General features: G+C 37.2%; 1 protein-coding gene and 3 long non-coding RNA genes across 10 annotated transcripts in view; 2 read left to right on the top strand and 2 right to left on the bottom strand.

Annotated features, from left to right (window-relative positions):
* LOC101737188 (protein MTSS 2) overlaps window positions 1–18,731 on the top strand; it is a 181,854-nt gene extending 163,123 nt beyond the window's left edge. For 6 of the 7 annotated variants that reach the window (XM_038021148.2, XM_038021146.2, XM_062676814.1 and 3 more), the window contains 5 exons: window positions 495–620; window positions 1,408–1,578; window positions 2,702–2,791; window positions 3,703–3,830; window positions 11,544–18,731. In XM_038021148.2, the coding sequence (XP_037877076.1) occupies window positions 495–620; window positions 1,408–1,578; window positions 2,702–2,791; window positions 3,703–3,830; window positions 11,544–11,651 (623 nt within the window). In that variant the 3' untranslated portion in view covers window positions 11,652–18,731. The remainder of the gene's footprint in view (window positions 1–494; window positions 621–1,407; window positions 1,579–2,701; window positions 2,792–3,702; window positions 3,831–11,543) is intronic. The other variant, XM_062676813.1, reaches the window with a different exon arrangement.
* On the bottom strand, window positions 6,427–6,956 carry LOC119630737 (uncharacterized). The gene is made up of 2 exons (XR_005246411.2): window positions 6,823–6,956; window positions 6,427–6,582 (listed from the first exon to the last, which is right to left on the bottom strand). It is a non-coding gene; the product is annotated as an uncharacterized LOC119630737 (long non-coding RNA).
* Window positions 18,732–22,793: 4,062 nt separating the features above from the next.
* Window positions 22,794–24,787, top strand: LOC134201611 (uncharacterized). The gene is made up of 2 exons (XR_009976975.1): window positions 22,794–24,140; window positions 24,513–24,787. It is a non-coding gene; the product is annotated as an uncharacterized LOC134201611 (long non-coding RNA).
* LOC134201605 (uncharacterized) lies at window positions 24,785–26,112 on the bottom strand. Its single transcript, XR_009976968.1, has 3 exons — window positions 25,631–26,112; window positions 25,300–25,547; window positions 24,785–25,195 (listed from the first exon to the last, which is right to left on the bottom strand). It is a non-coding gene; the product is annotated as an uncharacterized LOC134201605 (long non-coding RNA).
* Window positions 26,113–26,742: the final 630 nt, after the last annotated feature.

Raw genomic sequence — 26,742 nt, 5'->3', positions numbered from 1 at the left:
AACGTCATAAGAAAATACTGATGGAATGGTTTAATTTTTCAATTATCGCAATTATCGTTGCTATAAACAATTGACACCACATTCACTTTTCACTGAACTTTATACTTGACCGAAACATGTAAATGTATTATTGTATAGCAGCTGTCCACGCGGATGCATCTCTCACTCAAGTAGGAGAGAGACAGATGTCGAACGCGGCCGAACGCGGAGGCCGATTGTGCCTCTTTGTCGCTCGTTGCGCGCTCTCGCTTGCACTTCGAGCCTTAAATGGAACGCCTCAATGAGTCAAGTTTTCCCGTGCGTGCAGTCGGCTCCATCGAATTATAAGACGTTGTCACGTCAAAAAAGTTTTTATCATCTTATTGTACCGAGGGGCGAACGATCTTATGGCCCCCTGCCCATAGTCCATAGACATCGTCTGGACGTCATCCTTGAGATATGAACTCGGAGACTCAAAAGGGCGTATGTTTCTCAAACTGTTATTGCCCCGGCAGGTCCAATGTTCACGGAGGGCCGAAGCTCCCCGCAGGGCTCCACGCCCTCGACCCCGAGCCACAGCGACAACTCGCTGTCGAGCTTCGGGCTCCGGACCACCAGCGAATCTCACTACGGACAGACCGGTACGTGCTGTACCGGAACCTTCCGAGTTGTGACTTAAGCAATGACCGGTTTTCAAATGAGGCTTTTATGGGAGAGTTTGGGTAGGTAGCGGCTTGGCTCTGACCCTGGCATTGCTGAGGTCCGTGAATGACACTAAAGGTTTTTTTTATTGCTTAAATGGGTGGACGATCTCACAACCCACCTGGCGTTAAATGGTTACTGGAGCATCTAGACATCTACAACGTAAATGCGTCACCCACCTTGAGATATAAGTTCTAAGGTCTCAGTATAGTTACAACGGCTGCCCCGCCCTTCAAACCGAAACGCATTACTGCTTCACGGCAGAAATAGGCAGGGTGGTGGTACCTACCCGTGCGGACTCACAAGAGGTCCTACCACCTACCACCAGTAATTGATTCTGATTCTTCTGGTCGAGCCCTACAGCACGCTGCGCAACCAGCAGTTACTGGATAATACCAGGTTTATACAGTCGTATGATCACACTCCTCACACTACTTTTTTATTAATTCGAAACTAATGAAATCCAGATTTGATTCCGGTGAGACTCGCTAATTATATGAGATACAACGGTTTATTCAAAATACAGATCCGCCACCTGTTTGTCTGTTGATTGAAAACTGTCCTAAGGCGCCGACAAGAACCAAGTCATTCCTAAGTCGCTGCCTCAAAAAAAAACATGTATTATGATAAATGTATAAACATTGATTTTAATATTTGTTATTTTAATTGAGTTATATTTGAAGAGGCGATTTTCTTTAAAAATAAAAATAACAATTTATGGTTCAGGCTTCAAGCTGCAGCAAGAGAAGAAATACGGTCAGAGCAACAGCATATACGCGCAGCCGTCGCAGCTAATGGGCGGCTACAACAACCCGCGCCTCGACACCAGCCCGCTCGCGCTGCGGCGCGGCATCGCGGCGCGCTCGCACAGCGCCGACACGCAGCGGACCAGCGCAGGTTAGGCGCGGCGGGGCGCGGCGTGGCGGGGCGGGGCGGGGCGCGGCGGGCACATACCCCACACCACTTGCATTACGCTGTGTTACAGAGCGTTGCTCATTCTCTTGTGAATCTCCTAGTCGCATTTTTCGCTCGAATATATTGCTTTCATTTACTAGGGTTTAGTATTATCTGAATATTTATATACTGAATGTAGCGAACACAATGTGCCATCTTTGATTCACGCGACATAACCACATATCGTCGCTGTCAAACCAAAATCAGTTATGTGCAAAAACTCTATTTTGAATTAATGAGTAAAAACATTTTCGTATAAAATTTTATATGAATGTGAATTTTTAAGAAGTAAAACAAATGAAGTGAATGAAGTGGTGAGATGACCTCCGAACGGTGGCCGACAAGAAGTGGATGAGGAGAGCCGTAGACCAGGCTCATTGGTGTGGGTTAGGAAAGGCCTATGTCCAGCAGTGGACGGCTGTGGGCTGTTGATGATGATGATGATGATGATGATGATGATGATGATGATAATCAAATGAAAGCTATAGATAAATATTAAAGCTATAGACACATAACAAATCTCAAAAAGTGCACATAGCAGATTTTGCTTTGACAACTACGATATAACGTTATCATATCGAGGGGATGAACGGCTTTTTGGTTTAAACGACATTTTAGCAATTTTATTAAAATATGAAAGAAAAATAATCTTAACAAAAAAAAAATTGTTCAGCTATTTGAACGGAGTAAACTTAATTTATGCTAATCATCACATAGTATAAAACAAAGTAGCTTTCTCTGTCTCTATATCTGTCTGTCCCTATGTATGCTTAAATCTTTAGAACTACGCAACGGATTTTGATGCGGCTTTTTTTAATAGATAGAGTGATTGATGAGGAAGGCTTATATGTATAATAACATCCATTAAATAGTGGAGAAATCAATAATAAATTACAGTTTCCGAAGCGAAGCGAGGGCGGGTCGCAAGTACCAAATAAAATGTACCTTTAATCACAAATATCAACTATGCTTAAACCGTATAGCCTTTCACCTCTCGTTATAAATTTGGTGTCAACTTGTTTTAGTCTTGTTGTAATGTTTCCTAAGCGTTGTTTGTTGTCGGCAGAGGGCGGGCTGATCGCGAGTCTGAGCGCGAAGCTGGCGCCGCAGCTGTCTCCCCGCGCCCCGCGCCGCACGGACCCCGCTAAAGGGAAAGGTGACGAACATACCACTACACCGCTTTATAACACTATTAATATTCTTTTATTAGCTTCAGATGTATGTATGTTAGTATGTAACGGAATCTTTGAACATGATTTTGATCCCCTTCAAAACGTCGGATTAACTCGAAATTTGGCATACTTATGACCGATGATAACTCGATATTAAAAAAAACTGAAAAATTGTAATTCAACAAAAAAATTAAGAATAGATAATAGTTTAAAAAAAACTAACAAAATACGATTTTATAGAAAATCCAAATAAAAAATAGAAAATACATTTTAATAAATTTAAATTAAAAATAGTGTAACAAAAAATGTTTTTTTTTTTGTAAAAAAAGCTTAAAAGTTTAAAAAAAAAAACTATTATTTATTTTATTATTTGTTTATTGCTTCGATGGGTGGACGAGCTCGCAGCCTAGCCTGTTGAGTGGTTACCGGGCCCATAACACCTACAATGTAGATACCATCGCCCACCTTGTGATATGAGTTCTAAGGTCCTCAGTATAGTTACGTCTGCTTTCAGACTACGCTATAATATAATAGCATACAGTACATAGCACAACAATATCACACACCATACATCCTTACGGACACGTTCACACTGTACTGTACTTATTATCGGCTAAGTATAGACTGCTATGCTGTATGACACTATAGTATAGCGTAGTCTGAAAGCAGACGTTGTAACTATACTGAGGACCTTAGAACTCATATCACAAGGTGGGCGGTGGTATCTACATTGTAGATGTCTATGGGCTCCGGTAACCACTCAACAGGCTAAGCTGCGAGCTCGTCCACTCATCGAAGCAATAAACAATTAATAAAATAAATAATAGTTTTTTTTAAACTTTTAAACTTTTTTTACAAAAAAAAACATTTTGACCACCATTACATTTGCATACAGGTACAGTGCCAAGTGCCGTGCAGCCGGCGTTCTTGGACAAGCTCTCGGCGACGATACAGCAACAACGAAGACAATTGAACTCGACCCGAGCCAGCAATGTACGCGATATTATCAACGCACACGCGCAGGTACCCTCATATTGGTTAAAAAAAAAATTGCCTTTGAGAGAAAGAGAGAGAGAGAGAGAGAGAGAGAGTATTCATTATTGTACACCAAAAAACAAATTAATAGTGCGATGCATTAAATACAAAAAAAGTACAATTGGGGGTCTTATCGCTAAGAGCGATCTCTTCCAGACAAGGCATCAGATGGACAAGAATCATTTGGAAACGAATTACGTGCGGTGTACCTATCCAGTGTTTTTTTTTTTATTGCTTAGATGAGTGGATGAGCTCACAGCCCACCTGGTGTTAAGTGGTTACTGGAGCCCATAGACATCTACAAAGTAAATGCGCCACCCACCTTGAGATATAAGTTCTAAGGTCTCAATTATAGTTCAAACCGAAACGCATTACTGCTTCACGGCAGAAATAGGCAGGGTGGTGGTACCTACCCGTGCGGGCTCACAAGAGGTCCTACCACTAGTAATTACGCAAATTATAATTTTGACTTATGACGTGACAACGTCTTATAATTCGATGGAGCCGACTGCATGCACGAAAAAACATGACTCATTGAGGCGTTCCATTTAAGGCTTGAAGTGCAAGCGAGAGCGCGCAACGAGCGACAAAGAGGCACAATCGGCCTCCGCGTTCGGCCGCGTTCGACATCTGTCTCTCTCCTACTTGAGTGAGCGATGCATCCGTATAGACAGCTGCAATAATACATTTACATGTTTTCGTCAAGTATGAAGTTCAGTGAAAAGTGAATGTGGTGTCAATTGTCCATACAAAATATCTATCAAACAAATAAAATTAAAATTTTCTTTTGAAAAATGAAACCATTCCATCAGTATTTTCTTATGACGTTGTCACGTTCAACTATCGTCAGTAAACCGACTTTACAGACAACCGATTTTTTTAAACTATCATTTAATTGACATGACGCTTTTTACGAAGGGGCCGTCGATTTGAAGGTTAAATGTTCATTTATTATGTTATTTGTGTTTGTGCTAAAGACAGATTGCGTCACATCAAACTTAAGACGATCGTCAATGTTTTACGCATTCAAGAGACTTATCCCGTCATGCGTCTATCTATACTAATATTATAAAGAGGAAAGATTTGTTTGTTTGTTTGTTTGTTTCGAATAGGCTCCGAAACTACTGGACCGATTTGAAAAATTCTTTTTCCATTAGAAGCCGACATTGTCCCTGATGAACATAGGCTACTTTTTTTTATGTTTTTTTATATTTTATTTTTTGTTTCATGTGCGTTTTAATGTTTCCGAAGCGAAGCGAGGGCGGGTCGCTAGTTTCTTATACGTATCTTGAGGTGGCCAGGAAAATGAATAAGTGCGTTGGTTTACTTCTTCAAATGCTAATTATATTATTTTTAATTATTTAACCGCAAACCAGGTGAGCTGTGAGCTCGTCCAACCATCTAAGCAATAAAAAAATATGTAGTTTAAATAAACTAACAAAATAAACCTTTATAAAAAATAACAAATTAATTTTAATAAATTTGAATTAAAAATAGTTTAAGAAAAAATGATTTTATTGTAAATAAACGTGGGGCGCTTTTTAGGATATTATCAAAATAACCCTTCTATTCATATCTGTTCATAAAATATATATATCTGCTGATACCATGCACCCCACGCTTTTTTTACTAAATTTATTTAAATTTATTTTTTTGTTGGATTTTCTATAAAAGCGTATTTTGTTAGTTTTTTAAACCATTATCTAAAAAATTACTATGAAACTAATATCTATAAATAAAAAAAAACTAATCGAAGCGAAGCCATTTAGTGTCCAACGTCCGTAAACATTTCTGTTGAGTACTTGAGTTGCTTATGTATAACTGTGTATTATCTATGATTCGGAAAAAATACACATTATGACAAAAAAATCTCTTCAGCTATTTCCATGGATTAAACTTTATTGATTTTCACTGGTGGTAGAACCTCTTGTGAGTCCGCGCGGGTAGGTACCACCACCCTGCCTATTTCTGCCGTGAAGCAGTAATGCGTTTCGGCTTGAAGGGCGGGGCAACCGTTGTAACTATACTTGAGACTTTAGAACTTATATTTCAAGGTGGGTGGCGCATTTACGTTGTAGATGTCCATGGGCTCCAGTAACCGCTTAACACCAGGTGGGCTGTGAGCTCGTCCACCCATATAAGCAATAAAAAAAAAAACATTGAAGTTCAGAATTAAAAACATCGAACCATTAATGCTAATACCCAATGATGTTATAGTAAAAAGAGGTACATACGTTATATTAGTACTAATACGAAGTCAAGCTTGTCCGCGGCGTATGTACCTATATATATTTATAAACACACTAAGCTATACGATATTATGCGGACGAATTAAATCGACAATTAGTTGATGATAATATCATATAGCCGCGTGAGCAGAGTTAACTTGACGAGGTTGTAATGTTTGAAAAAGATAGCATGCTAACTAGCAAGACCGTAAATAAGACGGATATATATTACGCAGTGTCGTTGCGATGTCACGACTTACTTCATAGATTAACAATTAAAATGTCACAGAACGAACATATAATTGTTTGATGCCTACGGTTTAGTAAGCAGAATTGATATATTTAAAATGAACTCCTGACTATTCTTTTAAGAAATAAAACAGCAAAGGACAAATAATTTTATTTTTTTATTTTCATTTAGTTCATTATTATTTGGCCGCCAATCCTCTTCATGTCTTTGTCTACGTACAATATTTATCCATTGGTTACACCTTAATTCATTTGCCGGAAACCTTTAAAAATAAAATCAAATTTGTTAATTCATTTCTCGGTTGTTTTGAGCTAATGTGTAGGCAATATCATGGAAATGTCCTTTCTGTTACATTACTCTTTTTAATCTTGACAGACATCTCTCTTACATTTGGTGACCGGAGTATATGCCGCCGCACTCGAGCCTTTTTTAATAAATTTAAGCTAATATTTTGGATTTCTTAAACAATATAAAAGCAAATCAATTTAAAATTAATACTTACGCATGACATGTCATCCCTAGACTTTTGGGAGACTTACTTGTATAGTTTCTACAGTGTCGCATAACACAGGACGTTATTTTAAAGAAATTTCGCGGAACAAAAAACACAGTCAACGTTGCCAATGCTTTCACGAGACTAAGCTTGAGTGCGCTAATTAGCTCAGTTTTACGGCGCCACTTTACGAACTCAAGTAACTTATTTACCTCTTTTTACTATAACATCATTGCTAATACCAAATAAAACGAACCTTTAATTACTAAGATGAATGTCGCGTATTACGTGAAATATTGTTTAGACCATTCCGCGGTATATATTTTGATATTACATTTTAATTTTATAATTAACTAGCTTTTGCCCGCGACTTTATTCGTGTGGAATTGTTACCTTGGCATAACGCTAAATTTTACCCACCTCTTCATTTACGTAGAAAGTGAAAATATTTTTAAATAATAGAATGCTAAGGAGCTATTTAAGATACCAAAATGATTTTAACCGACTTCAAAAGTGGAAGCTATTAATTCGACCATAATTTTTGAAGTGAAACTTCTTTAGGCGCATGAGGGTAAAATTTTTACAGAACGTCACGCAGGTATGCAACGGAAGTGACATCAAACTACTATTGAAATTAAGTACTTGTCAAATGTTAGTAGTAGTAGTTGTTGTATTTTTTCAACTGGAAAGGCAAATGTATTATACCATACAGCCTAATATTTTATAATTTTTTTGTGAAAAATGTTAATGGGAATTTAAATGAAATGAAAAGAATTTGGAACATTAATCAAATAGCATGAAATTAAAATTGGAAAAATATTAGTCATTTACAATTTAGAAATCTAAACGTAGGCCGTTTTCCAATTACAGCACAAGAGCGCATTATGCGGCATAATGCTCAACTAACCATTAAGTACATACAGGTAGTTTTCCAATTACAGAGCATAATGCGACTCAGTGACGCACAATGCCGAATTATGCTGAAGCTTAGTTGAGCATTATGCCGCATAATGCGCTCTTGTGCTGTAATTGGAAAACGGCCATAATGTGACTGTCAACAGTGAGGTTTGAGATTGACATTTGACAGACTTTTGGCGGGAACATATCTTCCTTTTTCCCTTCCTCTAAGTCTCGGAAATCTAAAGTTTTAGATTTGTATAAATATAAGCAAGACTTATAAATTAGTTCGCCAAAAAAGTTTCACTTCTGGCATGTGTACTTTGTACGCACGCACTTTTTTTTATTAGCTAAACTACGGTTAAGCTCTCAAAAGGGATTAAAACCCCGATTTAGAAACATTCTTTATTGATGCTCCGCTTGTATTGGTCGTAACGTGTATAGCCTTCCTCGATAAATAAGCTATCTAACACTGAAAGAATTTTTCAAATCGGACAAGTACTTCCTGAGATAAGCGCGTTCAAACAAACAAACAAACTCTTCAGCTTTATAATATTTTTTATAATTAATTCGGCGTCACTGTTATCGGTCGTATTTCATAGAATCGATTCAAGTTCTAGGAACGAACATATCGCTCGTTTTGTATAAGATTAGGCTTCTGTTATTTAAAACCGACGGTACGATAATCTTGTTTGATTCCGCGCTCAGCGTTGCCGCGGGTTTTTCATTATTTTTTATTGCTTACATGGGTGGACGAGCTCACAAACCAGCTGGTGTTAAGAGCACATAGACATCTACAACGTAAATGCGCCACCCACCTTGAGATATAAGTTCTAAGGTCTCAAGTATAGTTACAGCGGCTGCCCTACCCTTCAAACCGAAACGCATTATTGCTTCACGGCAGAAATAGGTAGGGCGGTGGTACCTACCCGCGCGGACTCACAAGAGGTCCTACCACCAGTAATTACGCAAATTATAATTTAGCGGGTTTCATTTTTACTACACGATGTTATTCCTTCACTGTGGAAGTCAATCGTGAACATTTGTTGAGTACGTATTTCATTAGAAAAATTGGTACCCGCCTGCGGGATTCGAACACCGGTGCATCGCTCAACACGAATGCACCGGACGTCTTATCCGTTAGGCCACGACGACTTCAGCTCTGATACGATCGTATGAGAGACGAATTTTGTTGGAGAATGGGTGCCGTATCAGCATACATACATAGATGAGCTCACGATCAGGCTGTTCTTGTGTTTTGTTATTTGCTACTCGCGGAAAACTGACACTCAAAACTAAATAAGTCGAAAGCAATCTATACTTATATACTAATATATAAATCTACAGTGGCTTTTTATGGATGTTCCGTTATAACTACTGAACATGAGTACGACTGACTTGAAACTTGGTGTCCATATAGAAAATACATGTACTTAATGGAGAGGCTAATATTTATATGAGTGTTGGACTCCCTAATAATAATGACAATAAATAATAATGTTAATTGCGTAGCGGGCGAGTACTTACGGCTTGTATTTTATAAACACTTATAATGTTTTTGTAGTGAACAATGTTATAATATAAACAGGAAACGGAGAAAACAAAGCCAGATACTAGACGATACTAACTATGTTAATATTACGAAGATATTGTCTTTATGTTAAACTTTAAAATGGCGCGCGAATCTGGTCGGCTGACGTCAGGTGACGCCTTCGGGTTCGGGAATTCCGATCGCTCCCGATGATACCCCAGCGCGACTAGTAGACCTTGTGGGATTAAATTAACTAGATGATCAAAGCTCGGTTTTTTTTTTATAACGCCATCTTGTTGTGTTTTTTAAAGCGGTTAGTTGCCCTCAATTAAGAAAAATAGTATTATTATTCGCCAATAGATGTCGGGAAGAGTTGATTAATGAAAACACGAATAAAACAACATTTTCTGAAAACAAATCGTAGCTAGATCGATTTATCGCCCACGAAATCCCCTGTATACTAAATTTTATGAAAATCGTTGGAGCCGTTTCCGAGATTCAGATTACATATATATATATGTATATACAAGAATTGCTCGCGTAAAGGTATAAGATAAGATTAGCAATAAAACGAAATTTTAAAAGCCTTTGCGGTCTCGGAACGCAGTTAAAAACGTTATCAACTTGAATAAAATATGTTGTGGTTAATTGGATGAACATCGGAAATGTCGAGTCACGGAGTACGCAATAGGACGCCGGGTCATATATAGGTCGAATAAGCGACCATATTGGAATAATTATCACCGACTATAAGAACCACCAAGATAAAAACTTGTATTTTTTTTTAATAAATTACGCACATGCTTATAATTTTTAAATGGGACTAAAGGTCTGGGTCTCAATATAATTAAAGAATAATTTAATTTTTATTATTTTATTATTGCTTAGATGGATGGACGAGCTCACAGCACATCTGGTGTAAAGTGGTTACTGCAGCCCATAGACATTTACAACGTAAATGTGCCACCCACCTTGACCAATATAGTTACAATGGCTGCCCCACCCTTTAAACCGAAACGCATTACAGCTTCACGGCAGAAATAGGCGGGGTGGTGGTACCTACCCGTGCGGACTCACAAGAGGTCCAAGGATAGTTACGATAATTAAGGTATCACTATTACAATTCGTTTTCTTGAGGTAACTCGTTCGTAAGTTCGCTTCGAATAGGTGTTTCCCGAGCGTTATGGCATGTCCTTCTTCAAACGAGGCTTGTGGAGAGTATTAAGCGGTAGGCAGCGGGTTGGCTCTGCCCCTGGCATTGCTGAAGTCTATGGACGACGGTAACCACTCACCATCAGGTGGGACATATGCTCGTCTGCCTACAACGCAATAAAAAAAAGCTAGCTGCCTTGATGTTTCGTTTTTGTAACTAATTGCCGATAGTCTCGAGAGACTATTCTGATTTTACTGAAAGGGTAAGCGTACTCACGAGGCTGAACCTAAGAGAATTTGTTAACACTAGTCCTAGCAAGAGCAGTGCTTCCCAGAATCTACTGCCGGATCAGAAACGCGACCCACTGAGAAGATCCGGCGAGAAACTCAGTGGGCTGTGTCTATGGGTTAGTTCGCTCGTCAGCCCTTCGTTGCAAGCGACGGGTTCAACGAGGACGGTGACCGGTGGGGATCCGTGGGAAATCAAACCCTTTATTTATTTATCAATTTTATTTATTTCATTTACTTCGGATTTTGCATCCATATTACATTCATTAACAATAAAATTTCATATAGAATACTAAAATTAAATAAAAACAATAACTACAATTAAGTTAGTTATTGCATCGACCAGCTTGATGGCGATTGGTAAAATGCCTTAAAGCACCGAAAGGATCTGAATGATCCTAAATGTATTGCCCTGTCGTCTGAGTTACTTTTATAGTCGTTCCGACAATGTCTACAACGCTCCAGCACATTCAAGAGATGCTTTTTTTTATTGCTTAGATGGATGGACGAGCTATATAAATAGGCGGGGTGGTGGTACCTACCCGTGCAGACTCACGCGAGGTCCTACTACCAGCAATTACGCAAATCATAATTTTTGCGGGTTTTATTTTCATTACACGATGTTATTCCTTCACCGTCGAAGTCAATCGTGAACATTTGTTGAGTACGTATTTCATTAGAAAAATTGGTACCCGCCTGCAGGATTCGAACGCCGGTGCATCCCTACATACGAATGCACCGGACGTCTTATCCTTTAGGCCACGACGATACAAAAATATTCGTTTTTTTTGTTATTCGACAACAGATGGCGTTACTCGTATCGGCATAGTATTGGTAGTTATATTATGAGTTCTTGTTTCAGCCCGATCCGAGGGTGTGCCACACGTCTCTGATGGAGCAGATCAAACGAGGAGCGACCCTGCGTCGGAACAAGCACTGCAACGACAGATCAGCACCGAAAATACGCTAAACACGAAAACAGACAAAGGAAATGCTACTTTAAACGCATAAGCGATAAGGTAGAAACTTGACTGCTATATTTTGCGAAACATTAATTTGTATGCGTGCTCTAACACAGAACATTGAATGGATCAATACGTTAATATGATTACAACTTAAATGTGTAGAGAAATAAGTTCGAATTTTGATTGGTGTTAAAAATAGCAATGGCAGTACGATCAATAACGAAAGTCTATTCAGAACTTGAAACGTTCTTATCTTACTTGTTATAAGGTTGAAAATTGTGCGGTAAACCTATGTAATTTAAATAATGTATTATCCTCACGTAAACGGGTAACTAGGTTCATTGAAGACTCGCATTACTGAAGTCATAAGGTCGTTTATCGTGTAAATGGTTTCCCACCTTAGAAACTGGAGAGCATTACTGCTGCGGCCCAAAAATAGGCAGGATGATAACTCTTACTCCTAATATAAACAGTTGTTCTGTTATTTTTTTAACACGCAATGGAAAGCGTATGGAGCATCCGAGTTTATTAACACATGTACATACTACACACACACATACAGACACCAAAACGCACGTTAGTAATTAATTAAAAAAAAAAGGATTTTTTACAAATTACGATTCCGATATCAAGATATCGTTTCACGATTTCCGTTATGTCGGATGCTTTGCGACATTCGTCATCTCGATGCCTCCAATGAACACTACTATAACTCGAAATTTTGAAATTTTCGTTTTTCACGCAAATCTCTTCACTATTTTAAAAGTATTACAATTAATCATTATTGATGGGGTTCGAAGCAAGAGTAAATCAGTTGGTTACACAAGAAGAAACCATAAATGTATCTGCAATAATAAAGGTTTTATCAACTTTTGGAACGAAGTTCCTTATCGCGCGTTGTGAAAGGGGGCTAGACGGAAAAAATTCTTACGAAAAGTTGTCACGACACTTTTTAGATCCGTCATTCTGACCAATCAACGTGTAGGCGCTTATCGCGTGACATTGCTCGCATCCGATTGGTCCGCGTAATGAGTACAGTTTCTCGAGATAGCGTTTCAACAATAGTAATTTAGTTCACAGTATTGTTTTTTTTTCCTTCATAATGCCGTAATTTATTATTATAACTTAAAAAAAAAATTACAATTCCTTCACTAATTAATCGAAAGGAACTTCGTTCCATCCGGGTGTCCCTTGACACCTCTAAAGTTTTTATTTTTTCGTTTAAACGCTCCTCCTGTAAACCTACGAATTTGGAGTTAGCGTAGTGTTCATTGGAGGCATCGATCTGTGACGTGAACTGACCATATAAAAACAAAAATAAAAACATCAATCAATTATCATTCGTTTAGTAGGCAATGTTTAAAATTGGGCAATATACACAAGCATAAATGAAACATTATTTTCCTGTATACATTCATATTGCTATGTACATCTAGCATAAGTTATTACGTAAATGTCTACCCACATAATAGGAAAATGTCGTTGATTATCATGAATGTTACGTGTACAAATCGATTCTACGAAAAACAGAAAACCATATTTATCATTGCTTCGATGTGTGTAAAGGAATCGCATTTATTTACTGTTTACACAATTCAATTCGTTTCTGATTTAATGAATGAATACGTCATTTTAAAATGACTAGCGATCCCGCAGTAGTCGAAATTTGACTATGATTAATTGAAATTATAAGTTTGAACATTATTATGGTTCAATTGTCAAAAACTATTATACTTCTATAGTGACAGATCTCGCCAAGACTACACTGTAGACAAATAATATTAAAGATAAACAATATTAACCTATTTTCAATTTGACCACAGACTTTAAGCAACAACAAAAGTTTGAAAATAAACATAGCGTATAATTATGTGTGTGTGTGTGTGTGTGTCAAATACATGGTAGTGTTTGTAATGTTTTTTTTATTGATTTAATGTATTATTAATGCATAATTAAAAAAAAAATAGCATTCTGCACTTCTTCACTGTATTCTCTATAATTGTGAGAAATTTCATACTCCTCCGTCCGCGCAATTTTCGTAAAAAGGGATACAAAGTTTTTGCTTCACGTATTAATATATAGATACAGTAAAAAAACGAAAAAAAAACTTCCATTGTTGAAATTTCAACAGCGGCAGACCTACCCTCGAAACTGGAAGGCTTGCCTAACAACAGGACGGTAATTTAGAATTGTGGCGAATTCCCTTTTCATACCACGATCAAAGTATTATCCTTGACAAAAGTGCGATACGGACGCGTCAGGCGTTTACTCTCCACGTCATACAGATTTTCGGTAGGCAGCGGCTTGGCTCTGCCCCTGGCATTGCTGAAGACCATGGGCGACAGTAACCACTCACCATTAGGTGAGCTGTATGCTAGTCTGCCTACAAGAGCAATAAAAAAAAATATGTTCCGAAAAATAATAAAAAATTATATACAAAATAAACAGGTATATAGGTAAAAGTAGGGTATTCTAAAAAAAAACCATCAATCATCTATGGGGGAACGTGAGTAGTGAAGTTGTGTGATTTGATTTACTTTTTCTATTTAGTGTTTCTTCAGGTTTAAATGTGTAATAACGGTGGTTTATTAACTGTTTAATATCTGTGAAAGTGCACAAATGTGGGAAAAAGAAACAAAGCCGCTGGACGTAACTACTCAGGATCCTCCAGAAAGTCCACTGAAAAAGTTTCAGTAAATGACCACCATTTTACTGCGATTATATTTCATCTCATATCATCTCATTTCATTTCACACCGTAATTCCATTGTTCTTAAAAATAAGAATATAAATTAAAATAAGACTTAAAGGTCCTAGTTACTAGGTCATAAAATAAAAATCAATCATCTATGTATGATTATTATAACTGGTGTCTTCAGATCTATAGCTCGTCTACCGAAAAACAAAGAATTTGGAACTTACATAATGAATCCGATAAATGAATCATATCGTTCAGATACAAAAAAAAAACAAAAAAAAACGTAACGACGGTGAACCGCAAACAGGATTAAGCGGATGTATATCCAAATACCAAATCTCTTATTAACAAACAACAATCCAAAAAAAAACTTATTGAATCATTCGTAAAATTATTAAGAATTATTTCATATATAAAACCTGAGCTCTGTTGTTTTCAATGTTTTAGTTTATTTTAATAGACAGTTTTAATTAACATGAACGTTATTATCACGCAATGTATCACAAATAAAATTTGGTCATGTTAAGGTGTACTACAATACAATCTACTCGCTCTTAAATTAAATAAATGATGAAATGAATAGTAATCCGTAATGAAGGCGTTCGCTCTCGCGGTCGTTGACCTCGCACGTCAGTGGATTTTTAATTGTGATACATTGCGTGCAAATCATTTTCAGGATATATGAAATAAAATTTGGTAATGTTAATGTTATACTACAATACAATCTACTCGCTCTTAAAAATTAATAAATAATGAAATGAATAGTAATCCGTAATGAAGGCGTTCGCTCTCGCGGTCGTTGACTTCGCACGTCAGTGGATTTTTAATTGTGATACATTGCGTGCAAATCATTTTCGGGATCTATCACTAAACTTCGTTTTTAATAGAACTAATATAGTTTTAACACACGCTGTACATGTAATTGTAATTTAAATGTAATTATAATGTAAAATTACTGGTGGTAGGTACCACCGCCCCGCCTATTTCTGCCGTGAAGCAGTAATGCGTTTCGGTTTGAAGGGTGAGGCAGCCCTTGTAACTATACTGAGACCTCAGAATTTATATCTCAAGGTGGGTGGCGCATTTACACTGTAGATGTCTATGGGCTCCAGTTTCCACTCAACACCAGGTGGACGATGTGAAGATGATGTCACAAGATGAGAGAACTTTTTATTGGTAGTATAGCGTCTTATGAACTGTCACGGATAGGTACCAACACCCAGACTATTTCTGCCGCGAAGCAGTTATGCGCGTTGAAGGGTGAGGCAGTCGTTGTACCATAGAACAGAGATTTAGAACTAATGTATGTTGTGGCGCTGTTTAAGTTGTTGATGTGTATGGACTCCGGTGACCACTTAACATCAGGTTTACTCTTTCACCCACATAAGAAACAAAAAAGAAACATGTAGGCTCACGACGCGCCTATGAAATGACGCGACGTTAAGTAAAATCATGACATTTGTTGAATGAACGAAATCTCATATTTTTTGTAATATTGCCCTCACCCAAATAAGCGATGTTATCTAAAATTGTAGCTATATCATAATTTAGTTATGAAAAATCACATATCGTAAATATTCCACAAATATAGAGTCGAAATATCGACTAATATCGACATTTGTTTTTAATGAAATTTCATATTTTATGTTACTACCCTCATCCAAATAATGAATGAAATCTGAAATTGTTTATATCATGCATGAATGATAAGATAAAACATTATTTAATAATTACCTCTTGAGTGTGTAAATGTTGGAACATTTAATATATTATAACATAATAATATGATTAATGTATAAATTACCGATATTATCGAATGTGAGAACTGCATATCCTAGGTAATAACGATTTGTCAAATTCAAATTTTTGACTTAACCCGTTTTGAGTGTCTTCAATTATCGAACATAGCAGTCAACAATAACTCACGCATGCTAACAAAATTTATTGTATGCCTAAAATAAAATACATTGAACTATATATGTATATAATATCTAAGATGAACATTATATAAACTATGTATAAATTTTCAGACTTTTGAAATTCTATTTGCTATGTATTGTTAAAGATAGACTGAATACTGTTTAGATTCCGTGCTATTTGCCATAGTGTTGTAATTAGCTAAAATAACGGCTTCTTATTAGCTTTTAGCACTTTTTTTTTAATTTCAAACCCTTTTATTCCACAGTTCTTGTCATGATTTCTAATTTTTTGTTGGATTTTCATCTTAAAATATCGCTATCAAAAATTGACCCTTATTTCGTACTGCAGTCGATACAGATTAGCGTATTTCGCGTTTGTGTAAACGCGTGCTATGAGCTATTTGTCGAGTCGTTATTTTAGCTAAAATAAACCTTAATACGTAGATCTAAACGAACAATTTTGGATAATGACTTTTTACATATTTTTTTTAACGCAAATCAAAACAGTCGAAACTGAATGAAAGTTTTTGCAAGACAAAGAATAATATTAACTTATTCTTATTTGAAGTGAGGAACTTTATTATTATTAAAAAAAATAAAAAAACTTGCTATATAACTTCTATCTCATAAAGTAATGTCTTCTGAGTAATTATTAATTGAAAATGGTAAATCGTTATAAAATGTTTTTTTTTATTTTTTATTTTTATTATTTTTTGTTTTTCTAAGCGTGTTTATAAAAAAAAGATAGGTGTGTAGGTGTAGTTGTTTTTAAACATATCGTATAGTGAAGAAGTCGCGTAATTTGACGTCCGTTACTGTGTTTCGTAGTAGTTGTAATTATTTCGGTAGCGTGGATATTATATTGTAAATCATAGAAAAAGAATGTATTAAAATTGACTTTTTGATTGAATTGATTACTGGTGGTAGGACCCCTTGTGAGTCCGCATGGGTAGATATCACCACCCAACCTATTTCAGCCGTGAAGCAGTAATGCGTTTCGGTTTGAACGGTGGGGCAGCCGTTGTAACTATACTCTTATATCTCAAGGTGGGTGGCGCGTTTACGTCGTAGATGTCCATGGGCTCCAGTATTTAACCACTTAACACCAGGTGGGCTGTGAGCTCGTACACTCATCTAAGCAATAAAAAATAAAAAATAAATAATTGAGTTATTGTTTATAGACGCGCAGAATCGACATTAAAACACTAGGGCTTGTTCTTTTCAAATCAAAACGAAATGGCTATAAGTTTGTTGCGGGTGCATATAACGGAACGCTATAAATTAATAGCAGAAGCATATCATGTGATTGTGACTAATCGCAGTCTCTTCACACTAGATCTACTAATCACATCATAATGATAATAATCACACACACACATCTACTAATCAATCACTAAACTAAGCACAATCACAATTTCTTCTAAAAGAAACCGGTTGCGTTATTGAGCTTTTTTTTTTTCCTACCTATGCTGATAGCCTTCAGAGGCTATTTCAGCTTCGCCCTAACGTTTGTAGGTGAGCTCGCGGGGCTCAACCGGAGAGTTGCTAACACTGACCCTAGCAAGAGCAGTGCTTCGCAGAATCTACCACCGGATCGGAAACGCGACCCACTGAGAAGATCCGGCGAGAAACTCAGTGGGCTGTGTCTATGGGTTAGTTCGCTCGTCGAGCCCTTCGTCGCAAGCGACGGGTTCGACGAGGACGGTGACCGGTTATTGAGCACTAAACAAATAAATGTCCAGTAGAGTTTGCTCATGGAATGTTTTCGTGATTTTCACACTGTTATAACTGTTATAAGTTTTTGTGTGACATGTTCAGTAATCTTGTTCACCGCTTCGAAATAGTGACGTATGGACTTTTCTTTTGAGCATTTCTAAAGTCATACCTTCTTAGGTTAATTGAGGCCGTCAGCGCAAAAGTGGCCTAAGCTTATCATAGTATTAAATAGAGGTAATTAGGTTGGAATTTTCATAAATTTGAATTTGAGCAAGCAAAAAAAAACACAATACGCGCAAAAATAATTTTTACAAAGCTATCTGTTATCTGTGGGTGAGACTAGGGATAGGCCGGTTTTGTATCAAAATTTATTATATTTTAAATAAATTCCAATATACGTCATATAAGCTTGAATATAAAAAAATTGTGGGTTAGGCCACTTTTGTGCTGATGGCCTCAGTTATACTGTGTTAACCACTGATAGTCGGACATAAAACGCTTTGACAAAATGGCCGCCTGACGTGATTTTTTAATATGAGACGCATTGTAGACATTAAAAAAAAACAAGTTATTTATTATTTCCGATATAATGTTTACATTCTTTTGATATGTTTAATAAATAATATAATTTCCACGTAACCATTCAATGTATGTAAAACTTCCGTTTAAAACTAAAAACTATTAGATTAAGAAGAGACTTTTTATGTAAACTGATTATGGTGAATTGGTGGAATAAAAACATTATTGTCCGAAGATTGGTCTTTTTTTATTTTCAGTCTATTTTCAGTTATGCAAATTTAGTTTTGGCGTTTAATGGTATTTTTGTTGTCGATAGACGATAGTCAGCCCTCGATTACTCTCTTTAGACAACCCATACCCTGGGCCAGGAAGGTCAAGTACCTGGGCGTTACCCTGGGCGCATCGATGACATTCCGCCCGCATATTTTTTTTTTTTTTTTTTTTATTGCTTAGATGGGTGGACGAGCTCACAGCCCACCTGATGTTAAGTGGTTACTGGAGCCCATAGACATCTACAAGGTAGACGCGCCACCCACCTTGAGATACAAGTTCTAAAGTCTCAGTATAGTTACAACGGCTACCCCACCCTTCAAACCGAAACGCATTACTGCTTCACGGCAGAAATAAGCAGGGCGGTGGTACCTATCCGCGCGGACTCACAAGTGGTCCTACCACCAGTAAAATCAGTCCGCGACCGTGCCGCGTTTATTCTCGGCAGACTCTACCAAATGATCTGTAAGCGGAATAAAATGTCCCTTCGGAACAAGGTGACACTACAAAACCTGCACAAGGCCCGTCATGACTTATGCGAGTGTGGTGTTCGCTCACGCGGCCCGCACGCACATAGAACCCTCCAATCCCTACAGTCCAGTTTTTGCAGGTTAGGCGTCGGAGCTCCGTGGTTCGTGAGGAACGTTGACCTACACGACGACCTGGGCCTCGAATCAATCCGGAAATACATGAAGTCAGCATCGGAACGGTACTTCGATAAGGCTATGCGTCTTGATAATCCCCTTATCCTTGCCACCGCTGACTACGTCCCGAACCCTGATCACGCAGGAGCCAGTCACCGTCGACGCCATAGACACGTCCTTACGGATCCATCAGATCCAATTACCTTTGCATTAGAGGCCTTCAGCTCTAATACTAGGAGCAGGCTTAGGGACCTCGGTAACCGTACTCGTCGAACTCGGCAAAGAGTTCGACATGCAACCTAAACCATGGCTGAGTTTCTCGCCGGATATTCTCAGCGGGTCGCGATTCCGATCCGGTAGTAGATTCATTCGCGAAGCAGTTGCTCTTGAGTTGTTAGGTCTCCTTCGGGGGCTCGGGCAGCTGTTAGCAAATCCCACCCCTCGTGGCTGAGCCTTTGCTCGCCCACCAGCTGTCCTGGTGAAACTGGAAATGTCTCCGGGCCACCAGTAATCCTTCAATCATAAAAACAAAAAAACGATAGGTCAGTGTGCTTGGTGTGAGTTTTTTAACGTTCTCGATAGCGTAAAAGTTAACTCAGATTTGTATGGAGTTGGAACGTTTACCTATGTTTGCCGCTAGGGGCGCTGTTTTTTTTTAATTTGTGTTAACTTTTACGCTATCGAGAACGTTACAAAGCTCGCACTAAGCGCGCTAGTGTAAAGTGTTAATGCGAGCGCATGTTCCCAACCAACCAGTGCGGGAGTGAAATCGTTTACGACACGGAGCTATTTTTTTTTATTGCTTAGATGGGTGGACGAGCTCACAGCCCACCTGGTGCTAAGTGGTTACCGGAGCCCATAGACATCTATAACGTAAATGCGCCACCCACCTTGAGGTATAAGTTCTAAGGTCTCAGTATAGTTACAACGGCTGCCCCACCCTTCAAACCGAAACACATTACTGCTTCACGGCAGAAATAGGCAGGGCGGTGGTACCTACCCGTGCGGACTAACAAGAGGTCCTACCACCAGTAAAAAAAATCCAATGTTAAATGCTATACTTAAAAACGGGAAATATGAATTTTATTTCCTGTACATATTGGCGAACAAACACCTAGCTCACTTACACATAACCACCCTGCCTGTTTCTGCCGTGAAGCAGTAACGCGTTTCGGTTTGAAGGATGGGGCGGCCGTTGTAACTATACTGAGACCTTAGAACTTATACCTCAAGGTGGGTGGCGCATTTACGTTGTAGATGTCCATGGGCTCCAGTAACCACTTAACATCAGGTGGGCTGTGAGCTCGTCCACCCATCTAAGAAATAAATAAAAAATAAAAACATTGAAAATAAGGTATACCTAGTTATTTTAGAACGTGGAAAAACTCGACTGACAGTAGTCACGTATTACAATACTAGGCGGGGTGTGCGCTCATCTGCCTGTCGACACAAATGAGAATATTATACTTAGTGTAATTAAATTATAAAAAAAAAAATTCATCAACCCGATGACTAGTATTAATAGTAGGTGTCCAGCTGAATGACTATAATTCATTATTAATTTAATATATAATTTACGTATTACCATAAAATGCGTGCAATTCGGTGTAAATAATGTTGTCAACCCGATGGTATTTATTAGCCGTCTAAGCTATATGGAATGTTTACGTTGTAAATTGATAATTATTAGGTATAGGTACTTGTTTAAATTAAGAAGCTATTAAAAAAAGTTCTATAAATTATTTAAAAAAAAAAAAAAAACTATAAGGGTTTCTGTGTTATTAGTATTAAAGTTAATATGAAATTTTGGAAGTTTTTTTTATTTTTTTATTGCCTTTGTAGGCAGACGAGCATACGGCCCACTTTTTTTTTTTTAACGCTGGGGAATCCATTTACGGATACCCGGTCCGGGGGGGTAACGAACCGGGTTATGTCGGACTCCGGCGCCTCCTGAGAGGAAGAGGGGGACGAGAAGGTCCTCCACCTCCCCGAATTCCTCGCAAGAGACGACGGATTACGCATACGGCCCACCTGATGGTGAGTGGTTACCGTCGCCCATGGACTTCAGCAATGCCAGGGGCAGAGCCAAGCCGCTGCCTTTTGTTAAACAATCATGCTCAATGGGCTGTATCGAATTCCACACAAGAGCTTATAGTCTGGATTAAAACATAGGATATTTAATGATAAATGACATGGTCTGAGAACTAAGTAAGCCGGGTATATAATTATAAAGCCGGATGCTTCGTGATTTGGATACCAACAGATTTACGAATCGAGTGCAAAATGGTAATTTATTGATCAACGATTGACACAAAGAATATGATTAACGCATTATCTCGGGAAAATGCAACGTCTTTCATTCTTTTTTAATGCCATATTGAACTTTTTTTTTAATTAATCTAAAATTTTCCGAAGTAGTGCGCTCAATAACTTTATGCTTGGTTCAAGAACTTTAATCACCTCTTTGGTATTCTAGATACTGACACTCCACCACAAGGTACCAGTATGAATCCATGTCCAAGTCAATATATGTGTTAGAGTTACTTGACATTTAATTATTTTTTGCGGTTTGTTCGGAGGTATTGCCGCTTGACATGGAAATGCCAATGAAGGGAGGGTGAATATGAGGGATCAGCTGGAAGGAGAGGATATGCGGAGGTCCCAAAGAGGTCTGTCAGCTCGAAAGCAGCTGATCAACGATAGCATTTACCACCGGATCGGAATCGCTAGGATAAAGATCCTGCCATAGCTCACAAAGAAGCTTGAAAATGCTCGTCCTTATCCTATCCATCGTATCTTGGCTCAGTGCCTTTGCATGTTCAAAGTTTCCCTTCTTTTTAGGCCATCGGAGAAACTCAACTAGTAACTGCGACCTACATGGAACTATCGGGTGGCTTCTTCAGGGCTAATTCAGCCTAAAACTTACGTAAACAGATCTTTTGGAGCAGATAACAAATTCCCAGGTACTCTGTCAGAAAAAGCGGTCTACTTTCCAGCACAAAATGTTATAGAACTGGTAGATTTAACCTTCCTGCTTATTTCTACCGCAAAGCATTAACCTATTTCAGTCTGATTGGCAGTACAGCCGTTTAAGTAATACTAGCGACCCGCCCTCGCTTCGCTTCGGAAACTGTAATTTATAATTGATTTCTCCACTATTTAATGGATGTTATTATACATATTATAAACCTTCCTCTTCAATCACTCTATCTATTAAAAAAACCGCATCAAAATCCGTTGCGTACTTTTAAAGATTTAACCATACACAGGGACAGACAGATATAGGGATAGAGAAAGCGACTTTGTTTTATACTATGTAGTGAAGATACGATATTTATCTTTTATTTTTCGTTTCTTTGAATTTTTGTAACTTATGGTTGGAATACATAATTTTCATCATCATTATTATTATAATTCAAATATGTCGATGTTTTGAAGTCGACCTAAACGCCCAATCAGCTAAAATGGGCAATTGAGTTCACACTCCATTTACGGCCGTTTTCAATAACCTATCTATCCCTAGTTTCGGTTACTAAAGATAGACAAATCTATATTTTTGTCCTTACTTACGTTCCAATAACCTATCGACGGGCAGCAGTTCCTATCGGATTTATCTATCCATCGTCGGGAGGACGGATAGCCTGCTAAAGATAGAACGCTCATACAAATCGTGCTTACTTCCGTTTCAATATGAGTTTTAAGTAACTCTCCGGTAGGCGGCGCTATCTCTAGTATGGGCATTCGCTTATCTGTCAAAATCGGCCGGTTACATGTTTATCTTTCGAAAGTAAATCGCTATAATTTAATAATTGTTTCTCTTCATATTGGCATATTGTAGCAGTGATGATGGTGATATGGAATTATTTCAAATGATAATGGATTGTGATGCAGATAGTGATAGTGAGGCCGATATCATATGGTTAGGAAAATAAAGATCGTCTGAATTACATGGCGAAGATCAATAATTACGAATTTGACTATAGATTTCTGAGCAAAGGTGTTGTGAATGAATTGATTAATTTAATGAGACCATATTTGAGTGTAACGTCAAAAAGGTAAGATAAATTTTAACCATAAAAGTATTCGTTATTACAACTTATATTTGTTTATAGCAATAGCAAAATAATACCTAATTTTTGTTGTGTTACAAAATCACACTCAACAGGAATTCTATAATACTGCTGGATTCCCATGGTGCCCTAAATGACATTCATATACTAATACAATAACCTGGTAGGCTATTTACCTTCATTCTTATTACACACTGATACCTCTACATTTTATATTTGTGTTACAGATTCAAATATAGGACAGGAATTTAGAAATAGAAAAAGAGTATTTTGAATGTGTAATTTGTGTGCAATGCATCATTGATGTTTCAAAATGTTGTTGCTTGATGGCCTGGGTCTACTCATGATACAACTATAATTGAGTCGACTATTATCAAAGCCGGCAATCTGACTTTTGGACAATGATTGGTAAATCAGAAAAACCAATTATTGACTTTGTATTCCATTGGCAGTCACAAAACTCTTCGGAACGACATCTTAGATAAATAACAGGTTAACTATTAACCTTTATTTAATGCAGGTTTTGAACCGTATTCTGTGAAGGAGACGATTATATTCAAATCAATCTGTATTGACATATCAATAAAATTTTTTTGTCCAAATGCACAGATTGCCACCTTTGATAATAGACGACTCAATTAACCATTCCGATTGAAAAGGTATTTCTTATTTATATTGCCTTATTTATATTATTATTATTATATATTATTATTATATTTTTATTTATTTATATTATATATTTAGGTGTTTATATGAATTTAATATGACACTATTATAATAAATTATCTGCATATCAAGAGAACATTGATAACAAGGTGGACTTGGAAATTGCTATTTGCTTGCCGATAGAGGCTATCCCCACAACCCTATCTTTTAACGTGATTAATTAACCCACATACACAATCGGAACGATTTAAAATGAATCACATATTAAAACAAGAAATACTATAGAGAGGTAATCTTTTTTTTTAGTTAAGAGCTTGTTATACTGTATTGTAAAATAATTTAAGCAAATAATGTATAATTTTCAGATGCATTGGTGTTTGTAAAAGAAGACTCCCTGTATATCATTGAAAAGTAGATTAAAACTAGAAAATATGCAAGCTGTTATTATAGCTGCCATGCTGCATAATATCGTCAGAATGAATTTAGAAGAATTAGAATCACAAATTTCAGTCGCAGATACATTACAGGAAAATAATATAATTATTTGTAACAATTTTTCAAAACTTACATCTGAAATACAACTATGTACTTATAAATAATTGCTTCCAAAGATAATTTATAAAATAAACTCCAAAGATAATTTGACTATTTTTTATTTTCCAAAATGATAATTACATGGTAGTTAGTACATGCAAGATATTTAATTTAGAATTTGTACATATACTTAAAAAACTATCTAACATAAAATTATTATTGCCTACTTAATTTATGAAATTTAATATTCCTTTTAAGTAATTTTTAATTTTTTAAATTATCTAAATCTAACTTAACTTTTGCTACAACAATCTCCTTTTCTTTATTTTCCAAGTCAAGTCTCTTTTTTGCTATTAGATATTCTGCTAATGCATTGTTCCTATGCTAGCCTTGCATTTCTTTTCTTCCATCTTGTTTCCGCTTGGCTGTAAAAGTGTTAAAGATATTATATGTGACCTACAACAATGTGCATGCTTTATCCAAAATTTCATCTGCAATCCTTACCACCTCCAGCCTGTAACAAAGAGCATAATTATTTCAAATACTACGGCAACCTGAAGAAAAAATCATGTTTATCAATGTGTTATTAGAGACAAACAATCAACTAATTATACTAACCTTACTAAGGTTGTTTCTTATGTTGCCGTAGCGTTCTTTAAGTTTTCCCATTTTAGTCGAAGCTGCGATGGAGTTCGTGGGAAACGACGAATCGACGAATTAAAATCATTTACAAGGGTTTGCCAAGCCTGCTCCTTCAATTTATTGTTTCTGGCATTTGTTGCCTTATTATTGAAATGTTTTTTCGCCGCCACAAGTTCTGCTAGAATCATCGTCTCATCTTTTGTCATGGGTGCTGCCTTTCTTGACTGAAAAAGATATATTTTCTAAACTTGAACTCAAAGTTTTCAAAGTAAAATTATTATTATCAATGTAGTTCATAGATACTTACAGAATTCATTTTATTTCACTGTAGCTCTTTAATTATAAACATACTTAGAATTATAAACGAAAGTTTTAAAGCGTTTTGGAGGTAAGTCATCATCTAATATAGGAGGTAAACAATAGAAAAACAAACAAAAGAAACTGATCACTGCTTATTGGCAAACGGACTGTCAAAACGTTTCGTTTCATAATTTCGACTAGGATAAAAATAGCAATACGTCCAATTTAAAAAAATCTACATATGTTTTTATTACTTTTTGTTATAAACAAATGTGTTTATGATAGTCTACAATATGCTGGTTAAATTATAGTTATAATTTAGAATAAAATAAAATAAGTCTTGATCCTGATGTTGTTTCGTATTTGTAGTAGAACGAAACGTATCAAGAGGCTCGGATAAATCGGAGGGAAGAAGCTATCTACTGTTGGTTAAAGAGAGATAGCACTTATCCGTGATTGTGAAACGCAAACAAAGGATAGATACGCTCTTGCTGATATTCGGAGATAGCTATCTATCCGTGTACAGTAAGGAACGAAATAAGTCTGAAGACTTACCGGTTCACCTTCCTTCCACTGCCTCGCGCTCCTTGGGCTCAGCGTCGTTTCCGGAGGTGGGACCGTCTGTCCCTTGACTGGTACACGATGAACAATTGTCGCTGGTTCTAATGGTTACGCGTGACTTGCGTTGGGTAATTTTTGTTGTTTGTAATAAAGAATGTCTGCCGCGGAACGCGTGTGTTTTTGTTACTATACGACGGCGATCTCTGCCCGTAGGCTTGGAGGGGTTGCTCAGCAAGCTTCTGGTTGGCTAGTCGGCCGTCCACAGGCAAGATCGAACCTTACTGCACATAGGTTAAGATTTGTGTTGTCTTGAAGATGTATTGTCTAATACTCGATACCAATAAAAATATAGAAAACGAAAAAATCTGTTTCAGTACGAAACAATCCGAAAACTCAGATACGTTATTGAAAACGGCCGTTAATATTAAGCTGTTTCCGCTATTCATAGGTACTAATAGACAACTACTGCTCTGCTGGTGCTATCCTACGAAATAGAACCCTTCATAGCTTCGCCGTAGAAATGCTATAAATACATAATAATATATAGGTAGGCAGCGG

The sequence above is a fragment of the Bombyx mori genome, chromosome 28 (genome assembly GCF_030269925.1).
Source record: "Bombyx mori chromosome 28, ASM3026992v2".
NCBI lineage: Eukaryota > Metazoa > Arthropoda > Insecta > Lepidoptera > Bombycidae > Bombyx > Bombyx mori.
Note: the sequence above shows the minus strand (reverse complement) of the source record. Positions and strands in the feature narration are given on the sequence as shown.